This window comes from Columba livia, chromosome 4 (assembly GCF_036013475.1).
Source record: "Columba livia isolate bColLiv1 breed racing homer chromosome 4, bColLiv1.pat.W.v2, whole genome shotgun sequence".
In the NCBI taxonomy this organism is placed as follows: Eukaryota; Metazoa; Chordata; class Aves; order Columbiformes; family Columbidae; genus Columba; species Columba livia.
Genome location: NC_088605.1, coordinates 40798931 through 40817512, shown reverse-complemented (window position 1 = coordinate 40817512; position 18582 = coordinate 40798931). Strand labels below are relative to the sequence as shown.

At 41.5% G+C, this 18582-nt stretch overlaps 1 protein-coding gene across 1 annotated transcript in view; it reads left to right on the top strand.

The window, feature by feature from the left end:
- Positions 1-18582, top strand: part of ANXA10 (annexin A10) — an 88484-nt gene that overhangs the window by 66485 nt on the left and 3417 nt on the right. Inside the window, exons 2-9 of the mRNA XM_065061381.1 lie at positions 5880-5974; positions 10282-10395; positions 12211-12301; positions 12896-12975; positions 15556-15609; positions 15731-15824; positions 17247-17342; positions 17995-18053. Coding sequence (XP_064917453.1) covers positions 5880-5974; positions 10282-10395; positions 12211-12301; positions 12896-12975; positions 15556-15609; positions 15731-15824; positions 17247-17342; positions 17995-18053 — 683 coding nt within the window. The remainder of the gene's footprint in view (positions 1-5879; positions 5975-10281; positions 10396-12210; positions 12302-12895; positions 12976-15555; positions 15610-15730; positions 15825-17246; positions 17343-17994; positions 18054-18582) is intronic.

The window sequence follows — 18582 nt, the reverse complement described above, 5'->3', positions numbered from 1 at the left end:
CACTCAAGGGTGCTGTAACTTAATTCAGGCCACGATAGTCTACTCTTAGTCTCCACTCTTCACTAGACTTACGCACTGGCCTAGTGAGGTTGTTAAAAGGTGAGCGAGTCTTGCTGATCACACCCTGACTCTCCAGTTGACAAATCAGCTTCTGGACAGGAAGGAGAGAGTCTCGACTGGTGCGATATTGCCGGCGATGGACCATCGTGAGAGCGATTGGCACCTGCTGGTCGTCAACCCTCAGCAATCCTATAGCAGAAGGGCCCTCTGCTCTGAGAGACCAGGCAGAGTCGACAGTGGATGAATGTTCTCCGTGTCCACAGCCGCTCTGCCAAATGCCCACCTATACCCGTTTGGGGCCTTAAAACACCCTCTCCTGGGGCAGACTGTGCCGAGGATGCACAGAGCACGTGGAGCAGTCGCAGTGGGACGCTTTTGCCCGTCTTTCCCAGTCTGGCTCATTTCGGCCTCTCCTGCAGCCAGCTTCTGGGATCCCACAGCCACTCCAGAAATACTGATGGATTTTGTTCCATGATGGTTTGATGGGATTACTGTGCACTGTGCACCGGTGTCCTCCAAAGCTCTCTGCTCCTGGGGGCCTGTTGTACCAGGCCATCGGATCTGCACAGTCCAGTAACCTCTGTTGTCCCTTCCCGGCGGCGGGCTGGAGGCAGGGCCCCTCTGATTTGTGTTAGGCACATTCCGTGGGTAGGAATCAGAATTTCCTTCAAGAGGATCAGAATCTCTTCTAGCCCTTCTGGAAAGTGGAGCACCCACTTTCCTAGGAGGTTTTCCTTTAAATTCACGTACTCGTTCCTGAAGTGCTGAGGTGGGATTTCCATCCCACCTCCTCAGGTCTTCTCCATGATCACCGAGGAGAAGCCACAGCATGCCTCTCCTTGGGTACTTCTTCTGTCCTCTCTCTTGAGATTGGAAACGCCTTCGCCTAATAGCAGAAATGTCGGTTGGTCAGGTGGGGAATGGAACCTGTCCTCTCCGAGTGCTTTGATTTCGTGGAACAGCTTTTCGAAACGGTTGTCAGATTTTTCACGCAGTTTGTCCTCAGTTGACACTCAGTTCACATCTGGAATACTGTGTCCAGTTCTGGGCCCCTCCATTCAAGGAGGACAGGGAACTGCTGGAGAGAGTCCAGCGCAGGGCAACAAAGATGATTAAGGGACTGGAGCATCTCCCTTGTGAGGAAAGGCTGAAGGAGCTGGGTCTCTTCAGCTTGGAGGAGACTGAGGGCTGACCTCATTGATGTTTATAAATTTCTAAAGGGTGAGTGTCATGAGGGTGGAGCCAGGCTCTTCTCGGTGACAGCCAACGGTAGGACAGGGGGTAATGGGTTCAAACTGGAACACAAGAGGTTCCACTTCCATTTGAGAAGAAACCTCTTCTCAGTGAGGGTAACAGAACACTGGAACAGGCTGCCCAGGGGTGTTGTGGAGTCTCCTACTCTGCAGGCATTCGAAACCCGCCTAGATGCCTTCCTGTGTAGCCTCATCTAGGTGTTCCTGCTCCGGCAGGGGGATTGGACTTTTGGAGGTCCCTTCCAATCCCTAACATTCTGTGATTCTCTGATTCCGTGTGACACACAAGCCCGCAGAGAGGTAGCGAGGCTGTCCTCACAGTCGCGAAGCTGGTTCATCACTTCTGTCACAGTTTGTTGAATGTAGCTGCCCAGGACATCGATGCCCATGACCCAGCACATGCCGGTGGTGCCCATTGTACAAACCTGCGTCCCATGCGTTGTGTACAAAGGATTCTATCTGCATCTGTCCCTTCCGGACCATTTGGCTCACAATAGATTATCTCCCGCACAGCTAATCCTCTCAGGATCTGGATACCTGTCTCCATAGTATTCCATTCACCTGGATGACATACAGCAGCTTCCTTCCTTGAAGGGAAACCTTGCCTTTCCTGGCAGTCAGGAGTCACCTGCAGAGGCTGGAGAGGTCTTTCTCTCTTGCAATTGCCCTGTGGAGGGTGGCATCCCTTGACAGAGATCCCAGCTGCTTGGATTCGCTACCGTCCAGTTCCAGACAATCGGCTCCCTTGTCCCAGCATGGGAGCAGCCAGGTTACCACATCCTTGCCTTCCCGACAACCACCGCGGTGTGCCCTGGGCAGTGGCTCTGAGCGAGGCTGAAGCCCATCTCCCCGTGGCCAGGAGAGCCGGGGACAGGCCAGGCAAGTGGCGCCTGCGAGGATCTCCTCTCAGGGCGGACGGCTGGCAGCAGGGACAGGGACAAGCCGTGCTTGCTCCCAAGGAGCTCTGTCCCGGGAGAGGTCGGCTCGGGGCCATGCTCCTGCTGCTGCCTTGCTGCCGGGGTGCAGGGGCCGAGGGCCCAACTCGTTGGCGTGTTCCTGGTCTGTGACGATCTTGGGGCCTGCAGGAGTGTGGGCCTGGCTCTGTGGGGCTGGGGAAGCTGAGAGCAGGGAGCGTTGTGAGGAGAGGCTGTTGTCTTGCAGGGCTGAAGTAGCCCTGGAACCCAGCTGGCCTGCAAGGCCGCCCTTCTCTGGACGCAGAGCCGCAGGCAGTGCCAGCACCAGGGCTGGGGAGGGTTCAGGGGCCACGTCTCTCCCTGTCCCCACTTCCCAGGCCACATCTCTCTGTCTGGAGACCTTCTTCATCCTTCTCTCCTGGTTCCATAGCCACATCCCCCTTTCTGCCCCAGTTCCATGGGCACCGTATCCCTCCCCTCTTACCCACATCTCACAGCCGAATCCCTGTGTTGAACCATTTCCCACACCCATATCCCTCCCTCTCCCCAGATTGCTAGCAATAGCCATCCCTCCCTCTGCCTCTCGTTCCCACCAGCCATTTCCCTCCCTCTCCCCAAGTCCACAGGCACTCGGCCGCCTCTCCCCCAGTTCACAGGGCCACATCCCTCCCTCTCCTCCGGTTCCAACATCCACATTGCTCCCTCTCTACGGGTCCTCGAGCCATAACCCACCCTCTCCCCCACTTCCCACAGCCACATCTCTCCCACTGCCCAGTTCTGCAGCACCGAGCAAACAACAAGGCAGAAACCAGGCCCGGTGCCTCTCAGTGGCGCAGTGCTTTTATTCCAGAGGGGCCCCGGGAGGCCCGGCCGCCCCGCTCAGACGCGGAGCCAGGGGAGACGCTGCGCATGGTCCCCTGAGCCCGGCTCGTCCTCCTGGACCCTGCGCAGCCACGACGCGTTGTCGTTGCTCTCTGGCCGGTGGAGGAGCTGGCCGTGTCCATCTCCGTCCCTCTCGGTGGGCAGGCTCCGAGCACGCCGCTGGGGACTGGGGCGGCGGCGCTCTCCCCTCTCAGCGGAGCGTGCGCGGCGCCTGGAACGGCTGCGGCTCCGCTGCTGCTGCTGCTGCCGCCACTGTTGCCTCTGCCACCACGGCCCCCGCCTTGCGTAGGGATGCAAGCGGCCACGGCGACCGTCATCCTCCAGCCGCAGGTGGCGGATGGCCGCGATGGGGCCCCGGCAGAGCGGGCAAGTGGCATCCTCGTCGCTGGCAGCCCAGCGCCGGATGCAGGCATGGCAGAACGCATGCCAGCACGGGTCCACTGCAGCGGGGGCTTCCAGGGGAGCCAAGCAGATGGGGCACCTGTCCCCCCGCCGGCACCTCCTGGCAGCTGGTGGCACCGCTGGCTCATCCCTGGACACCTCCATTGCTGCTGCTGGGACTCAGTGTCCTGTCAGTTGCTGGGACTTGGTTTCCTCTCAGCTTCCGGTGGGACTTGCTGTCCTCAGCTGCTGCTGGGACTTGATGTCCTCGTGGCCGCCGCTGGGACTTGATGTCCTCTCGGAGCTGGAGGCACCTGGTGTCTCTGCTGCTGGCAGGACTCGATGGCTGCTGCTGACCCAACGCCAAGGCTCGGGTTCCGCTGGCAGGACTCGGTGGCCGCTCGAACGCTGGCAGGTCACAACGTCTGGTGCCGCTGGCAGGACTCGATGGCTCGGGTGCTGCCCACAGGACTCGACGTCTCGTGTGCCGCTGGCAGCACGTGACGCTGGCGTTTATAGCCGCCCGCCGCTAGTGACGTCACGGGCTGACTGTGACTCTGGTGACATCACAGGGCTCTCGGGGGCACACCCAGGGACACACCCAGGAGCTCCCCAGCCTCACGCATGCCCTGTGACGCATAGCCCACCTGGCAGGGGGCTCCAGGGCTGGCCTCACCCGTGCTGGTCGTGGTTTTAAGCTGAACTAGCAATAGAACCGGGATAGCCACTCACTCAGTCCCCCACCCGCTCCCCAGGCAGGGGAGAGAATTGAAAGGGAAGGGAGAAACTTGGAATGAGATAAACACAGTTCAATAAAATCACAAAATACTAGCGCACTACTAGTTGATATATATATAAAATAGAAATGGAATATAAAACAAAAGATACTCAATGCGATTCCTCATCAACTCCATCTGCACTGTGCATCAGTCCTTGTAGTAGGAGGTGGAGACACGGTTGCAGTTTTGTTGATCACATCCATTGGGGTCTGATGACGTCCATCTTGCCATTTTATTAGTGAAAAGTGGTTCTCTCGTGCAGGTGCCTTGACCTTGCTTCTTTTTGATGACAAAACTGGCATTCCAAGGAATCCGAATCACTCTCGCACCTTTCTAGAAAACTTATTTTGCTGTTCCTGCTCCCGCAGGGGGATTGGACTATATGATATTTCAAGGTCCCTTCCAATCCCAAACTTCTGTGATTCTATGATTCTATTATTTTGTTTGATGGAAAGGACTCAGACTACGTTAAATTATTGTCTTGCTAAAAAGCTGGTGTAATTGTGGCAAGCTGATCCCGAAGAAAGAGAACTAAAGCTGGTGTATAATAAGCAAATGCAGGCTTCTTCTGCCAACATAAGAAAAAAGAATTATTCAATGTCCAATTATATTTATGTCAAAATGGAACCTGTCAGTTTTAGATTATATGATAAAATCTGCATAACAAAACTGCAGTAGGTACAGAATGTGTATTTGTAACATAAATATACATATATATATATATATATATATGCATGCCTATATTACAATGACAGGTAGAAACTTGGAAGACCACCCTCCTCCATTCAGATGCAAGCAGTTTCCCATGCTTTGCAGCCTGATTCATCTCTGCTGCAAGTGTGATATTGTCAATTGATTTACACTTGGAGATATATTTATGCTGGAATGTCTTTCAAATGCTCAGCCATCGAAAATTACCACAAACCAACTTTTGGGATGGAAAAAACTTTTAAACGATAAAATAATTCTCAGACTCTGCTAATTGTCTTTTTCATAAGCAGTAAATACTGATGCACTACAGAAGTTTAGCAGTATGCTCTAGCCATCGAGCAAAAGATCACAGGTAACCTTCAACAAAATACCCTTGGAGACTGGCTAAAATGTTATATTTTTTAAACTTCATAACTTACTTTATATGGTTCCTCTGAAACTATATCTTTCAGTTTTTCAGCAATGGTCTGACCATAGTTTGTCATTCCTATAAAAGAGATCCCTAATCCTAAAATGGCAATTTAATCCATATCAACAGAGCATAAAGTATGACTTCCCAGGCTTAGCCACAAATTCTGCTGGTGTGCCTAGTTCTGAATAGATGAAAGCCTCTATCTGTTTTATTGATGCTTTCAAATCCATTGAGCTTGAGAGAGGTGATGATGCATGTGATAATAACAGACCACTTCACTTTTTGCTGGTATTACACCAGCAAGTCAAAGGTACATAAGCACAGTAAATATAAATCATGTTGGTAAATACCAGTGGGATATTAATCTGTTGATCTCTTTTTTTCAATAAATTAGGTTAGTGTTCTGGAACAAAACACAAACAGTCACAAATGTAACTGCATTACAACACTTTGTTAATTTAGAGTCTGTGTTGTGTTTCCTTTACAGGTTGTGAAAAAGATGTGTTGATTGATATCCTAACGCAGCGTTGCAACGCACAGCGGCTGATGATCGCCGAGGCGTACAGGGACATGTATGGCCGGGTATGACAGCGCCCGTCTGGTCTTTCGGCACTTCTGTCCTTCCTGTCCCCAGTGCGGTCGGTCAGCCCTTCTCCCAGGTCAGTCACTGGAACCAAAAGCCTGGCAGATGGCTGGCTGGCACCCGCGGACTGGCACACGTAACTATCAAAACCTCTGATGGTTTCAAACTGCCATTTTTATAGCAGTAGAAGCACTTCTGCCACCCGCAAAGTTTTTTTTTAGAAAAAAAAATAAGGGACATGGAAAGTTTCTTCTTCTATAATTCATTTTCTTCCTCTATTGACCAAACGACGATTTCTAAACAGACTTTTTTCTTCCTCCATGTGCTTTTGGAAGTTTCTGCAGTACTTTTTTCAAGTTTTTTGAATACAAAAAAAATGTTGTATTTGGGTTTAAATACCAAAGAAAAACACCATACCAACAGTTACAGGTAGTTGTACCTTAGTCGCTAATTAATATTCTCATCTCAAGCACTGAAATTGTCAGACCACACACCATGTAATCCCATCCACACACCCAGCACAATACTCATCTGAGCTGCTTTGTGTTAAATATATGAATCTTTAAAATGGTTTAAAAAAATTTAAAACATAAAAATTATGTGGGTTTTTTTCAAATGCATTTTATCCATATTTACTGTATTAGACAAAGCAGTTTTTATTCTTAAACACACACAGAGACAGATACCCTCATTCTATGTCCAGGTCTACTATTTCTAAGCAAATGACTTTGAGAAAGTCACAGTGTCTGCGTTTTCCTCACTTACCCCAGCTATGTAAGGGCAAAAATAATAGCAACATCTTCGGTAAAATCTCTGTGAAATCTAGTGATGAAGAGGGCTGTATGAAACTAGATACTATTGGAAAGCTAAAGAAAAATGTTGTGACAAAACTGACCAGACATGGCCTTCTCCTAATAGAAGCCAGCCAAACATTTTAAACAAAATCCAGTTTTCTTCTTTTCCCAAAACCTGAAAAACTACCATCTCACTGGAAAATGCCTTGAAGGTCACTGTATGCTTGCCATTGAATTGACCATCATGAAGAAGAGTGAGTTTGCAGAAATCCTACCACACAGCCATCAGCCTTAATCAGAGTTAAGTAGAAATGGTTCATTCAAAACCTGCACATTAACCACAAATGTAGCAGTCTGTTCCACCACTAGTCTGCAAACCAGCAGCACAGTGTATTTTTATCTTTGGATAGCCAAGCGGTCTTCCAGAGGCAGCCTTATACCACCTGTACACCAAAATACCTCACAACCGTTGGCCTCTAATACACTGAAACAGCCCCTTACTTTCCTAGAATTGGGGAAAAGAGAAGAGCTGTACTTAATCAGTGCCGTGTGTTGATTTGGTGTTGTTACACAACTATAGGACATCACTGGTTTTATTTGGACAATTATAAAAATTCAAACACACAATATTTGTGATATTATAAATGCAGTCTTGAATGGATTAGTATGTTATAAATAGACCGTACAAGAACAATAACTGAATCACAGACTGAACTCAGTGGATCTGAATGATAAGAAGTTGTTTTCTATTACGAGGTGTTTATTAGGTTACCATTACCATCACACATGCAAACCACACAAGTTCAGGGTTTGTCCACGCAACATTGCTCACTGAGCTTTAGTTTTACTTACAGAAAACCAAAGCATGACAAGCTACCTAAAGGTGCCTGTGACAGTGAAGCATCCAGGCCCATTCTTTTCAGGTCTTCATTGATCTTCTTAATCACCAGACAGTGCTCCTTCTCTACACTCCATCCATAGCAGCTAGCTGTGGTTTTTTCACCTTTTCTCTATAGTGTTTCAACTGGACTTATCATTCGAACAAAAGAAAACATTTAAAAGCTCCATATAACATTTATCTTTAATTTCTGCACTCTGACACATGACGATGACCTACAGATAACCACTAACAATATCTCAGTTAGGAACTGCAAAATGTCCTTCAAAAATGGAGTTACGATTTGCCATATTTAGTATTAAAGGAGAACAATTATTGACTTGCTCACTACTGATCTATTTGGATTTTCTTTACAATCCAAAATAAAAATAAACAAATAAATAAATCCCTATGAAAACACACCACCTTTAAATTTATAACTCTGCCAGCCGTATTCAGCCAGCCTGAAGTACTATAAAACCAGTAGCCACAGACCTACAGAGGTAGAAGGACTAAAAAAGCCAAAGAAAACCTCAGATGTCATTTTTAAGAATTTTGATCTCTAAAACTATGAATAACAATTAAAGTGAAAGGTGAGCAAACCATTTTTATATTCCAGCAACAGGCTACAGAAAATTCTGAAACTCATGGAACATCTTGCATATACACCTACAATTTTAATTTAAATGGATCCATTAAGCACTGTGAATACTTTATAGTGCAAGATATACCAAGATACTCTTGACAGCTTTCCAAAAGTTCTGTCTTTTGCCATATGGAGACAGGGGTCAGTGCAAGCTAGTTCTAATCTAATTCAGAGATGAAACAGAAATGCTGGTTTGGGGTTTTTTTTTGTTTGTTTTTTCCTTTTTCTTTTTGTTTTGTCTCACCTGTAACAGCAGATATATTGACATGGGTCATCTGGTTAGTACTCCGTGTGGTTTATTTGACTGACCTCTCAAAAGTTTGCTATCTTGGACAGGAACTGCCAAATAGGTTGGGATGTGTCTTGCCCTGAATTGCTGCAGTTTACAATTCAGAAAATACTTTAGCACACATCAGTGAGAGCTTTTAACTGCCTGTAATCGGTATTAATGGATATATTGCATCAAGTGAATGTGCTGTTCAGCAGTCCCATCTTATGAGTGGTAAATTCTGCAGCACAGAGAAGACAGACTGGCAGGCAATAACAATTTTAGCCCTCTCAGTGGCAAACTATCTATGCAGTGGCAAATCTATCTATGGCAAACCTGTCAGTCAGTCCAATCCTCCACCCTCTTAATTTCAATTCAGAATTCAGTCTGTTCAATATGGAAATATGGTAGCAACTATGCCTATTCATTTGACAAATGGAAAGTGTGGCACATTAGAAGGAAAAATATCTTTAAAAAAAGAAAGAAAAAGTAAACCCTGAACTTCCTGCATGGTTCAGACACACGGACGTGCTTTAAGATTCATTTCTACAATTAGCCTTCAAGGATTTCTTATAGCAGAGATGATTAGGAAACGTTAATAACGACAACTTAGAGTTGTCTTTTCTTGTTTTTCAATACTTTACTTAGTTCTGATTGCAGGAGTAATGTTTAACTAGTATCCATTTGTATTATTAATCCATTTTCCCACAGGCAACTTGTCAGAAGTGAAATGTCTTAATGAGTTAATTTCTATTACATGTGTGATTTAGTGGTTGTCAAATGCATCTAATGTGCATTTACTGAAGACTGTGTATGTTTCTTCATAACAAATTTAATTTTTAATGTATGTCCTCCTTCATCGCTACTCTAGCTATTAATTTAATTATATTCACATATGTATCAGCTCTGAAAAAAATAAGAGCTTATATCATGAGGACCATTTCTGGTACCCTTTTAAATTCAGACTTAGGTCAGAGCACGTCTGAGAGGTGCCTAGTGCCATACACAAAAGATTAAAAAAAAAATGGTGCACAAGTATCCTTTTACTCAGAAACAGCAATAGTATAAACAACAAGTTTTTGGCATTTCCAGTGTTTTGAAAGATGCTACTGGGAAAGGAGAGACTGGGGAGGAAACTCTTATCCATTACTTGCTACCTGGCAAGCGAGTCCTGAGACACATGTGAGAAAAGAGAGGGGTTTCCTTTTATTAATCCAGCATCTGTCAAAAATAGTTAATTCAGTTTGAATGTAATATATACATAAATTAAAGCCCATAACTTTCCAGTAATCCAAAGCAGGTATTTTTATATACTAGGAGCAATATGGATTATTTTAAAAATTGTTCACATAGTAACACTGAAAAAAGCACCAGAAATTGCCTGTGTTTTATGAGATCTGACTTCTGAAGATGCTTAGCTCCCTCAGATTCACACGTGGAATATGCCAAGGGAAGCTGCAGATGCTCTCCTGTGGTATTCAGGTTTCCAAGCCTCTAAGTTGCACTTAAACCCCTGAATTTTCTTCTGTATTCTAATGAACAGAAAATCAACAATCCTATGTAGTCTACTGGCCCATGTGTCTATTGTCATCTCACCCACCTTCAACAGTTCATCTTTATTAATCATTTACAGAGAAAACCACTATTTTATTTTTAAGCTGTCTTCATAAAGTGTGACTAGAGAAATAATTGTGTCTATACTTTTTCTTTTTCTTTTCAAGGATCTGATAACAGATCTAAAAGAGAATCTCTCTCATCACTTCAAAGAAGTCATGGTTGGCTTGATGTATCCACCTGCCTCCTATGATGCCCATGAGCTCTGGCACGCCTTGAAGGTACTTGTCAAATCGAGAATTCCTTAGAGTTGCAGTCACTAATTACATCGCTGAACACAAATTCTTTTTTTTTACATAGAAATGGTTGATAAACTGCTGGAATTTAGTACACTGGAATAGTGTACTACTGTGTAGTGATCAGAAAGTTAGTGCTACACAAAGTTTATTCATTGGTATTGCAAAAAACATCTACTTGCCGTGTAATAAATACAATCCACTTCACACCTATGGTAAATTCAGTAAAAGAATAAATATTTATACAGGGAAATGTAAGACTCTGATCCTGCAAGCATTTATGTATATTAAAAACAAAATTCATGTGAACGGCCAGTGCCACACACTCAGCTTCCACCTCTGAAAAGACCAATACTTCTGTAGCAGAACATGTCTTTACATAAACACAAGTAACTCTGTGACAAAGCAGTGATCGCTCCACTAAGATTGAACTCATTGCACATTTTGAAGAAAATATTTCCTTTTGTTCCCAGGATCTGGGCCTGTGCTTCTTAAACAACTGACATTTTGCAACAAACAATTTTTTTTTCCAAATAATCATGTAATTAAATGTTGAAATTTATTTCTGCAGGGAATTGTGAAGGCCAAAAGAACAAATTAGTTCATAAAGACATTCAACAATTTATTAAAAAACAGGCCCACTGCTGGCTATTGAAACAAATAAACCTTTGAAAAATTCCTTCTCAGGAAATTCCTAAATTGCCAGTTCCTGAAACATGAGAAAGCATGTCAAAACTCAACTCTGTTTTCTTTCCATGAATATTTGCCACTGTCACAAATAAGACACGGATTATACAACTCTGAGTGAGGTGACCTATTTATATATTTTGAGAATCCCCTCAAAAAAAAAAAAAAAAAAACCATTATCACTGTTTTTTCTTGTCCTTCAGAGACTTAAACCAATGCACTTTTTAGAACTACTGATATATTTCTAATTACAGCTGGTACTAAAAGGATTGTGAAATTTTCGTAGAATTGGAAGCATGAATTTTATTAAAATTATTGACAAGATTGCTGAATTCGTATTCTTTTCTACATGTGGCTCAAAGCTAAACTTTCTTATCGTATTCCATCTTGACCTGGATTCATATGGCCAGAGTACAAAACTGGCCATATGTGTGTCCGGGCTCAGGCTCAATGTCATATTTTCCCACTATCCCAAATGCAGAATACTCACTAACAGTATACATGTGCATATCAAAAGCAGCATATACAGCATACCTTATGCCAATTCAAGTTTATAAAATTAATTCAAATCCTGTGGGAAAATACAGTGATTTGCAGCACTGCATGCATGATTACGATGCTTCCCTTATATACCAAGTTTTACGGTAGACATTACAAACCGTAACATTACTAAATAAATAACAGCAATAATAAATAACTAAACAACATAACGATTGGGCTCATACCTACTTCAGATTGTCTGAGCACTTATTGTACGCTAAATGTACGCTAAATCTTTGCATCTGATTTCTTTCAGCAAATTCTAAATTCTTACTAAAGCTCTAAAATTCTTCCCATTACGTCTCTGTCAACAGTAGTCTTGCTTCAATCCCAACTTGCTAATGTACATGTGGAATTTCAGACTAAGTAGAATATATTTTAAATACAGGGTTCTACTATTAATTTAAAGGCATTTTCTATTTAAATAGGTAGGCTACGCGAAAGTACATTCTGCATTGCTCCAGCAGAGATTGCTATTATTTTTGTTACTTCTGAAAAGCGCAACGTTGTTTTCTTCTAAAAGCTGTGGTTTCTACTAACGTCATCTTTTCCTATTTATTTCTATCCACACAGGGAGTAGACACAGAAGAAAAATGTCTAATTGACATATTAGCCTCAAGATCAAACATGGAGATCTTCCAGATGAAAGAAGCCTACTTAATGCGTAATGTTTTTTACAAGTGCACAGTAGCAGTTGTACCATGTGTGCTCTGGATGTATTAGCATGCATGAAGGAAATGAACTATGAAAATGACTTCTCAGTACTAACCACCTCTCTTCCCCCTCCACTCCTACAACTTCATACAAAAGGCTGAAGCGAAACATTTAAAGTTAATAATAGGTCATAATATTTTTGGGATGCGTTGCTGCCTAAGACATTTGAAATACCCAGCAGTCACATTGGGGGATTTTCAGAAACTTTCACGCACTTTAATCTAAAAAAGTACATAAGCTGTTTTCCTTCAAAAAGTCCCGACTCAGGCTGGGCACTCCACTCACCTGCCTTGACGGGGCATTTCCAAGTATCTGCAGCAGCAGCGGTGAGTGGGCAGACAAGCTGGGGCTGCAGCCCCCTGAGTAGGGCAGAGCTCCCCTGCTGGCCCAGGGGTACTTCCCTGCAGAACCCGTGCTGAGGAACAATCACTGTAGAAAATGGACAAGTATTTGCACCCTATTTATTTATCCTTTGTTTACTAATCCTCGTGAGTACTATTCAGAGCATGTTCATTTGTGATTATATGTTTTTGTTTTAACCTAGAATACAATAATGATCTTCAACAAGATATTGATTCTGAGACTTCAGGTCACTTCAGAGATACACTCATGAACCTTGCTCAGGTACCGTAAAAACAAGTAGTATGTCTTACCTTTCTAAAAAATTCATAACAATTTCTGATACTATCTGAGAAATCTTAAATTCTGAGGTGAGTGTGGTTGAAGCTAGTTCAACAGGGCTACGCTTTTGAAAAGAAGAGGAGAAAGAGCAGAAGAGGAAGAGAACTTGAATTCCTCCATCTACTTTGACTTTGGTTTTCAGATGGAGGCCAAAGTCAACAGACCATTTTATTGAGTAGGTCCCTGGATATTCAACTGCTGACCCTGTGCTCAATCTGCTTCATCTCAAACAGAGTCTACTTGCATGTACAAATGAGATTTTCATTGTTAAAGTTCTGTGTTGTTCCTTGTGAGAATATCTGGTTCATAATCCAGTCTAGGCATTATGTAAAAATTGGGGTATATCCACATTTGACTATGCAGGAAAGTATTAAATAGTTTTCTGTTCTAAGCATTATGTTCTTTGCCCTACTGCGTATGCTAAGTCACAGTATGTTTGCATGCAAGTAAATGAACTGTCACTGTCACACACCAACTTTTGCAGTTTTACCCATTTGTAGTTTTATATGCAACAAAGTTGGTCATCCTTGTCAAATCATGAGTTCTCATTTGCATTGTAGTCACTGTGCTCATTATCTTAAAAATTGTTTGTAAACCAGAGTAACAAATAACAACAGGACTGGCAGGAGATAACAGCATACATGAGGTACATCTGTATTTTTATGTATGTGTGTCTGGGGAAAAAGTGTTTCTTACCAAGATTTGAAATAGCAGCAGGCTTCAGGCTTCACTGCAGTACAGAGATAAAGAGCAGATGTTTCAAATGTAGAAGCTATAAACAAGAAATATTTGTCTAATGGTGGATGTTTTTTCTTCTTAATAATGAAAATACTTCCTTGCTTAAAAACGAGGAGCTACAAGTTAAGCAACTTCACTTCTCATCTTAATTAAAACCATGGGACACATCTTAGTCATCAAAAGAACACATTTAAAATAAATTGTCTGAGACTACATTATTAGCCCTGATTTTCTAAACCATGGATATTGATAAAGAGGCCTGAAACCAGCAGCTTCTTAGCTAACAAGATCTAACTGCTATTCTTCAAAGATGAAGAACAGTTGCAGGAAATTCCAGCTTTACTCACTTGTACTGTATACTTATGAATACTGTAAGTCGAATCATTCATGTTTAGATATTGTCTTATATTAAAACTTAGTGATATTTCATTAAAATATATCCTTTCTAGTTCTACTACCGGGCAACTTACAGAATACTCTATAGCAACATTTCCAATGCACCCTTTAATGCTATTTCAGACACGTTTTGCTTAGATTTCTATTAAATCTTTGGATTGATGACACACACATCTGACTACAGACAGAAGTAAATGTGCTTCACATACAGGGAGTAAACTATTCAATTGCTATAGTGTGGAATTTACTGTTTTCATGTCCATAGTGATGTAGATTAGAAGTTATAGGTTATAGTCCTTCCCAAAGAAATTAACGGAGTTAAAAATTCAGGCTAACTAATATTCTAGTACAAGACAAACAGATTTTTATTCTAATTCTCATTTTTGGGGTATCATCTGAAATATGGAAATTCTCTACAGTTTAAAAAATAATTACACATACTGTGGGATTCTCCAGCAAAACTATGCCAAGAGTAGTCACTGTTAAATGTTACTGGGGAAAGTGGGCATTTGACTCAAGTAGGGTATTATTTAACTTATTTTATCATTTGCTTGTCTGTCTTTTTTCCTGTGTTTTCTCATGTATGTAAGTTTATACAGTCATTCCAGGATAATTTCCTTCAAGTAATTTATCTTGTTACTAGGAATTCCACTGTGTGAAATTTGTGCCATTTAATTAAAATATAAATTAACATTTTTAACAGGAAAGAGCTACAAATCAGTCTTGCTACAAGTTGACAGCCAATACATAATTTTAATCCTCCCTTTCACATATAGGGTAAAATGACTGTAAATTTTAAACTAAATTGCTTCAAATGCATATCATTAAGGCAGTGATTACATGCAGCTTGAGATTGTTAAGGGTTTTGCAACCAGGGCTGATTTGTATCCTTGCAAGATGATTATGGTTAAAAAAGCAATTCTGAAAGTTGTGTACTTTTCTCTTTTTCTAACAAATATATAATTCAGATCATAGCGTGTTTACTAAAGCATATCAGCTTGAGTTGTGTAACTGAAAAGTGACTAAATGTATGGGGAAATAAGAAGTATCCTTTTGTGGTTTATGTATCAAAGTTGTCAAACAATTTCCTAATCTTGGATCTTAATTGCAGACAATGGTTTATAAGCAAGCAAAATTTCCATTATTTGACATGTTTGCTCCTACAGGTTGTGCAGGGATTAAAAAAACAAAGTGAAAAGATTCTTCTGGTAATATGCATATTGGTAAGAAATAATCAGTGAATGGCAGATTAGTTATTCTTCTCCTAGCTCTCCCCTCATAGTCAAGTATTATAGTAAGCAATATAACATCGATGATACTGGAAATGGTGGTGGGACGGTAGTGGCAAGGTAAAAGCTTATTTAAAATGTATCTTTTTATTTCCCCCAGGGAACAAGGCTGGAAGGATATGCAGATCCTTGTACAGCTACTCAGGATGCAATGGTAAATATAGTCAGATGTGAGCTTCTCAAAAATTAAAAGAAGAACAAATACAAATTTTGAAAGGAGATCCAGGACTAACTCAAAACCTTTTGTATTTTTTTTTCTTTTTCTGATATATTAGATTCTATGGGAAGCATGTCAGCAGAAAACAGGCGAACACAAAAACATGCTGCAAATGATTCTCTGCAACAAGAGTTACCAGCAGTTGTGGATGGGTAATCCAGTGTCTCAGCTGTTTGAACACAGAATGCAAAGGCAAATTCTGACTTGCTCATAAAACCATGTGTTACATACCAAGAAGCTCAGAGTGCAGCAGGGTATTAGGCTGAAACCAAAGTATAAACTGTTGGAGCTCTCAGACTCCCCCTGATGTTAATGGGAATTTGGAAGTAATGCAAAACCGAACTTTGCCTGATGACTACAGACAACTGCAGATTGAACAGACAGACATCAGGATGCCTAATAGCAGACAAAAGAACGCACAGCCAAAGAAAGGCATAGGCTGTTGCTGCACTGCCTTTATTCACAACACAACAGGATGAGGCAGATCTTTCTTATCTATTTCCTTAATTTTCCTAAGTAACTCTTTGCTATGAGCAGGAACACCTTGGGAGAGTCAGGTGGAGTATTTTCAACAAATGTTTGTATGTGAAAACACATTGCTGTGTTGAAGCGTTTCTGCAGAAGTTACAAAGAAGCTTTTGATGAGAGCACTTCAGGGCCCACAACCTCTCTCTCATAATGAACATACACACGGAAACATAATGGGACATTTTTATTTAAAATAGATAATCAGACAATTACATATTGCAAGAAAATTATATGAGAACATCCAGATCTTCCACTGTAGAAAAGAAACCTGTTATATCTGTTTGGTGACAAGTTTGAGATGTCTTTTGCTCTGCAGTGGAAAAACAGCCTATTTGGTGACAATTTATCACTGTGCAGCCAGCTGTATTTCTTATGCCAACTTCTAACAGCAGCTTAGAACTACTTTGCTGTCATGGATCAACAAGTTAATTCTTCTATCATAACTGCTGTAGGGCTGGTGATGATAGGATTAACATAATGTAGCAAATCTGCTTATGCTCTACTCTCTTTCTGTAACAGAGATTTGAGGGCTCTGCCTGTAAGCCAGCCCTCCAGCAGGTTAGTAGCGGGCAGGGAGTTGAAAATGTCCCTCTTTCCCTAAAGGAGTAAAGCACGGTCTGTGCACTATCCAGGGCATCCCTGTCTGGATCCCAACGTGGTGTGCACATCATGCCGTGGCTCCTTCTCTGGCCGGTTTTAGCCAAGCTGAGCAAGGAATTTGTCTTCATGGCATGACATTCTTACAAGTTTTGTAAACAGAGGTTGCTAAACAGAGAGTTTATTAAAGCTCCCAGTGAAACAGAGGCCTCGGAGTACATTCATTGCATATTGTATGCTGGAGAACCCAGAGGGAGGACGGCCTGGAAACCAGGTTTCAGGCTACTCATTCAGATTGCCTTACTTGGGGAATATAAACACAGTGAAACACTGAGAATAAACAGTGAAAAAATTAAACTCAATACCTATAATACTGCAGAAAGCAGGAAAAAAGTCAAGTTGATCATTATCAACGAACTAGAATAATGCGAGATTTTTTTCCCCCCAAGTTTTCCAGGAGTTCCAAAACATCTCTGGGCAAGACATAGTAGATGCCATTAATGACTGTTATGATGGATACTTTCAAGAATTACTGGTTGCAATAGGTAACGTAAAAATATTATTTTATGCTAGTAGTAATCTCTTAATTAATATCTAGTATCATATATCTGATGCATCAAGAATATTATTTTTCTGATTTTTTTTTTATTTTATCCACTTTACCCTCCTGTACAGTGTAATTACATTTTCAGATATAATTAGAAAATAATATTTTAACTGCTTTTCCATGTTCATGTAAATCTAAAAATGTATATATGCAGCATTAGATTCTGACTGAGCACAACTAGTATCTGCTCTTTATTTGATAATAAATGTTGTGTGATCAATGATAATTGCATCTACACATACTAAAAAATTGGAAACGTTTACAGGACTTGTATGGCATATAAACAAGTTCCAAGCTTTACGTGCCTTTGGTTTCCATTTATAGAGTAAGGATAATAATATTTTTACAAAGATGTAATGTAAGCATATTCACTAATATTTAATAAGCCTTTTGATACAATGGTAATGAGAACCCACTCAGAATAAATGGCAGACTTTTAAAACTATAAATATAGCAATGTTTGTGAAAAACTGGTAGCTTATTTTAAGCATGGACAGCAATGCCCAGCTTTATATTTCAAGGAGCCCAAAGCCAATAGAATTGATTTTATAATAATCTTATGTTTACTTGTTGCAATTTTTCTCTCCTAGTGCTCTGTGTTCGTGACAAGCCTTCCTACTTTGCGTACAGGCTTTATAATGCAATTCATGTAAGTAGTCTTTTGTCTTCACGGATTATAAAAAGTACCTTCCCCATTTTTTTGTTTACTTGATTATTCTTAAGTACTTAAAAAATCAGTCTGTTCAACCTTTAAGGTTTGATTGCGTATTTTAAAACTGTTGATACCTACATAAATTTCAAAGCATTAGTGCCGAAGCAGCAGTTGGGATTTAACAGTAACAGTAAAAGGTTAAATATTTTGATTACTCTAAAAAGTATCTGTCTGGTAACTGTTGATTTTTTTCAGTTGAAAATTTTTCTTTTCCATGGATTGTATCTCCCCCTGCTGTGCAGAACTCAATGTGCACTTTTCTTCCCCTTACATTTTTATACCTAGAGATTTAATAAGTTTCACTAAAAATTAAATCATAAATTAGTGTTACATAAAAACAAATAGCCATATTTACTTGCAGGGCTCAATGTACATATAGAGGTTCTTCATCTTGGTGTGTGAGTGCTAACATACAATACTAGAACAAAAAGAAATGCGGGTAAATGCAATGAAACACATAAAAATT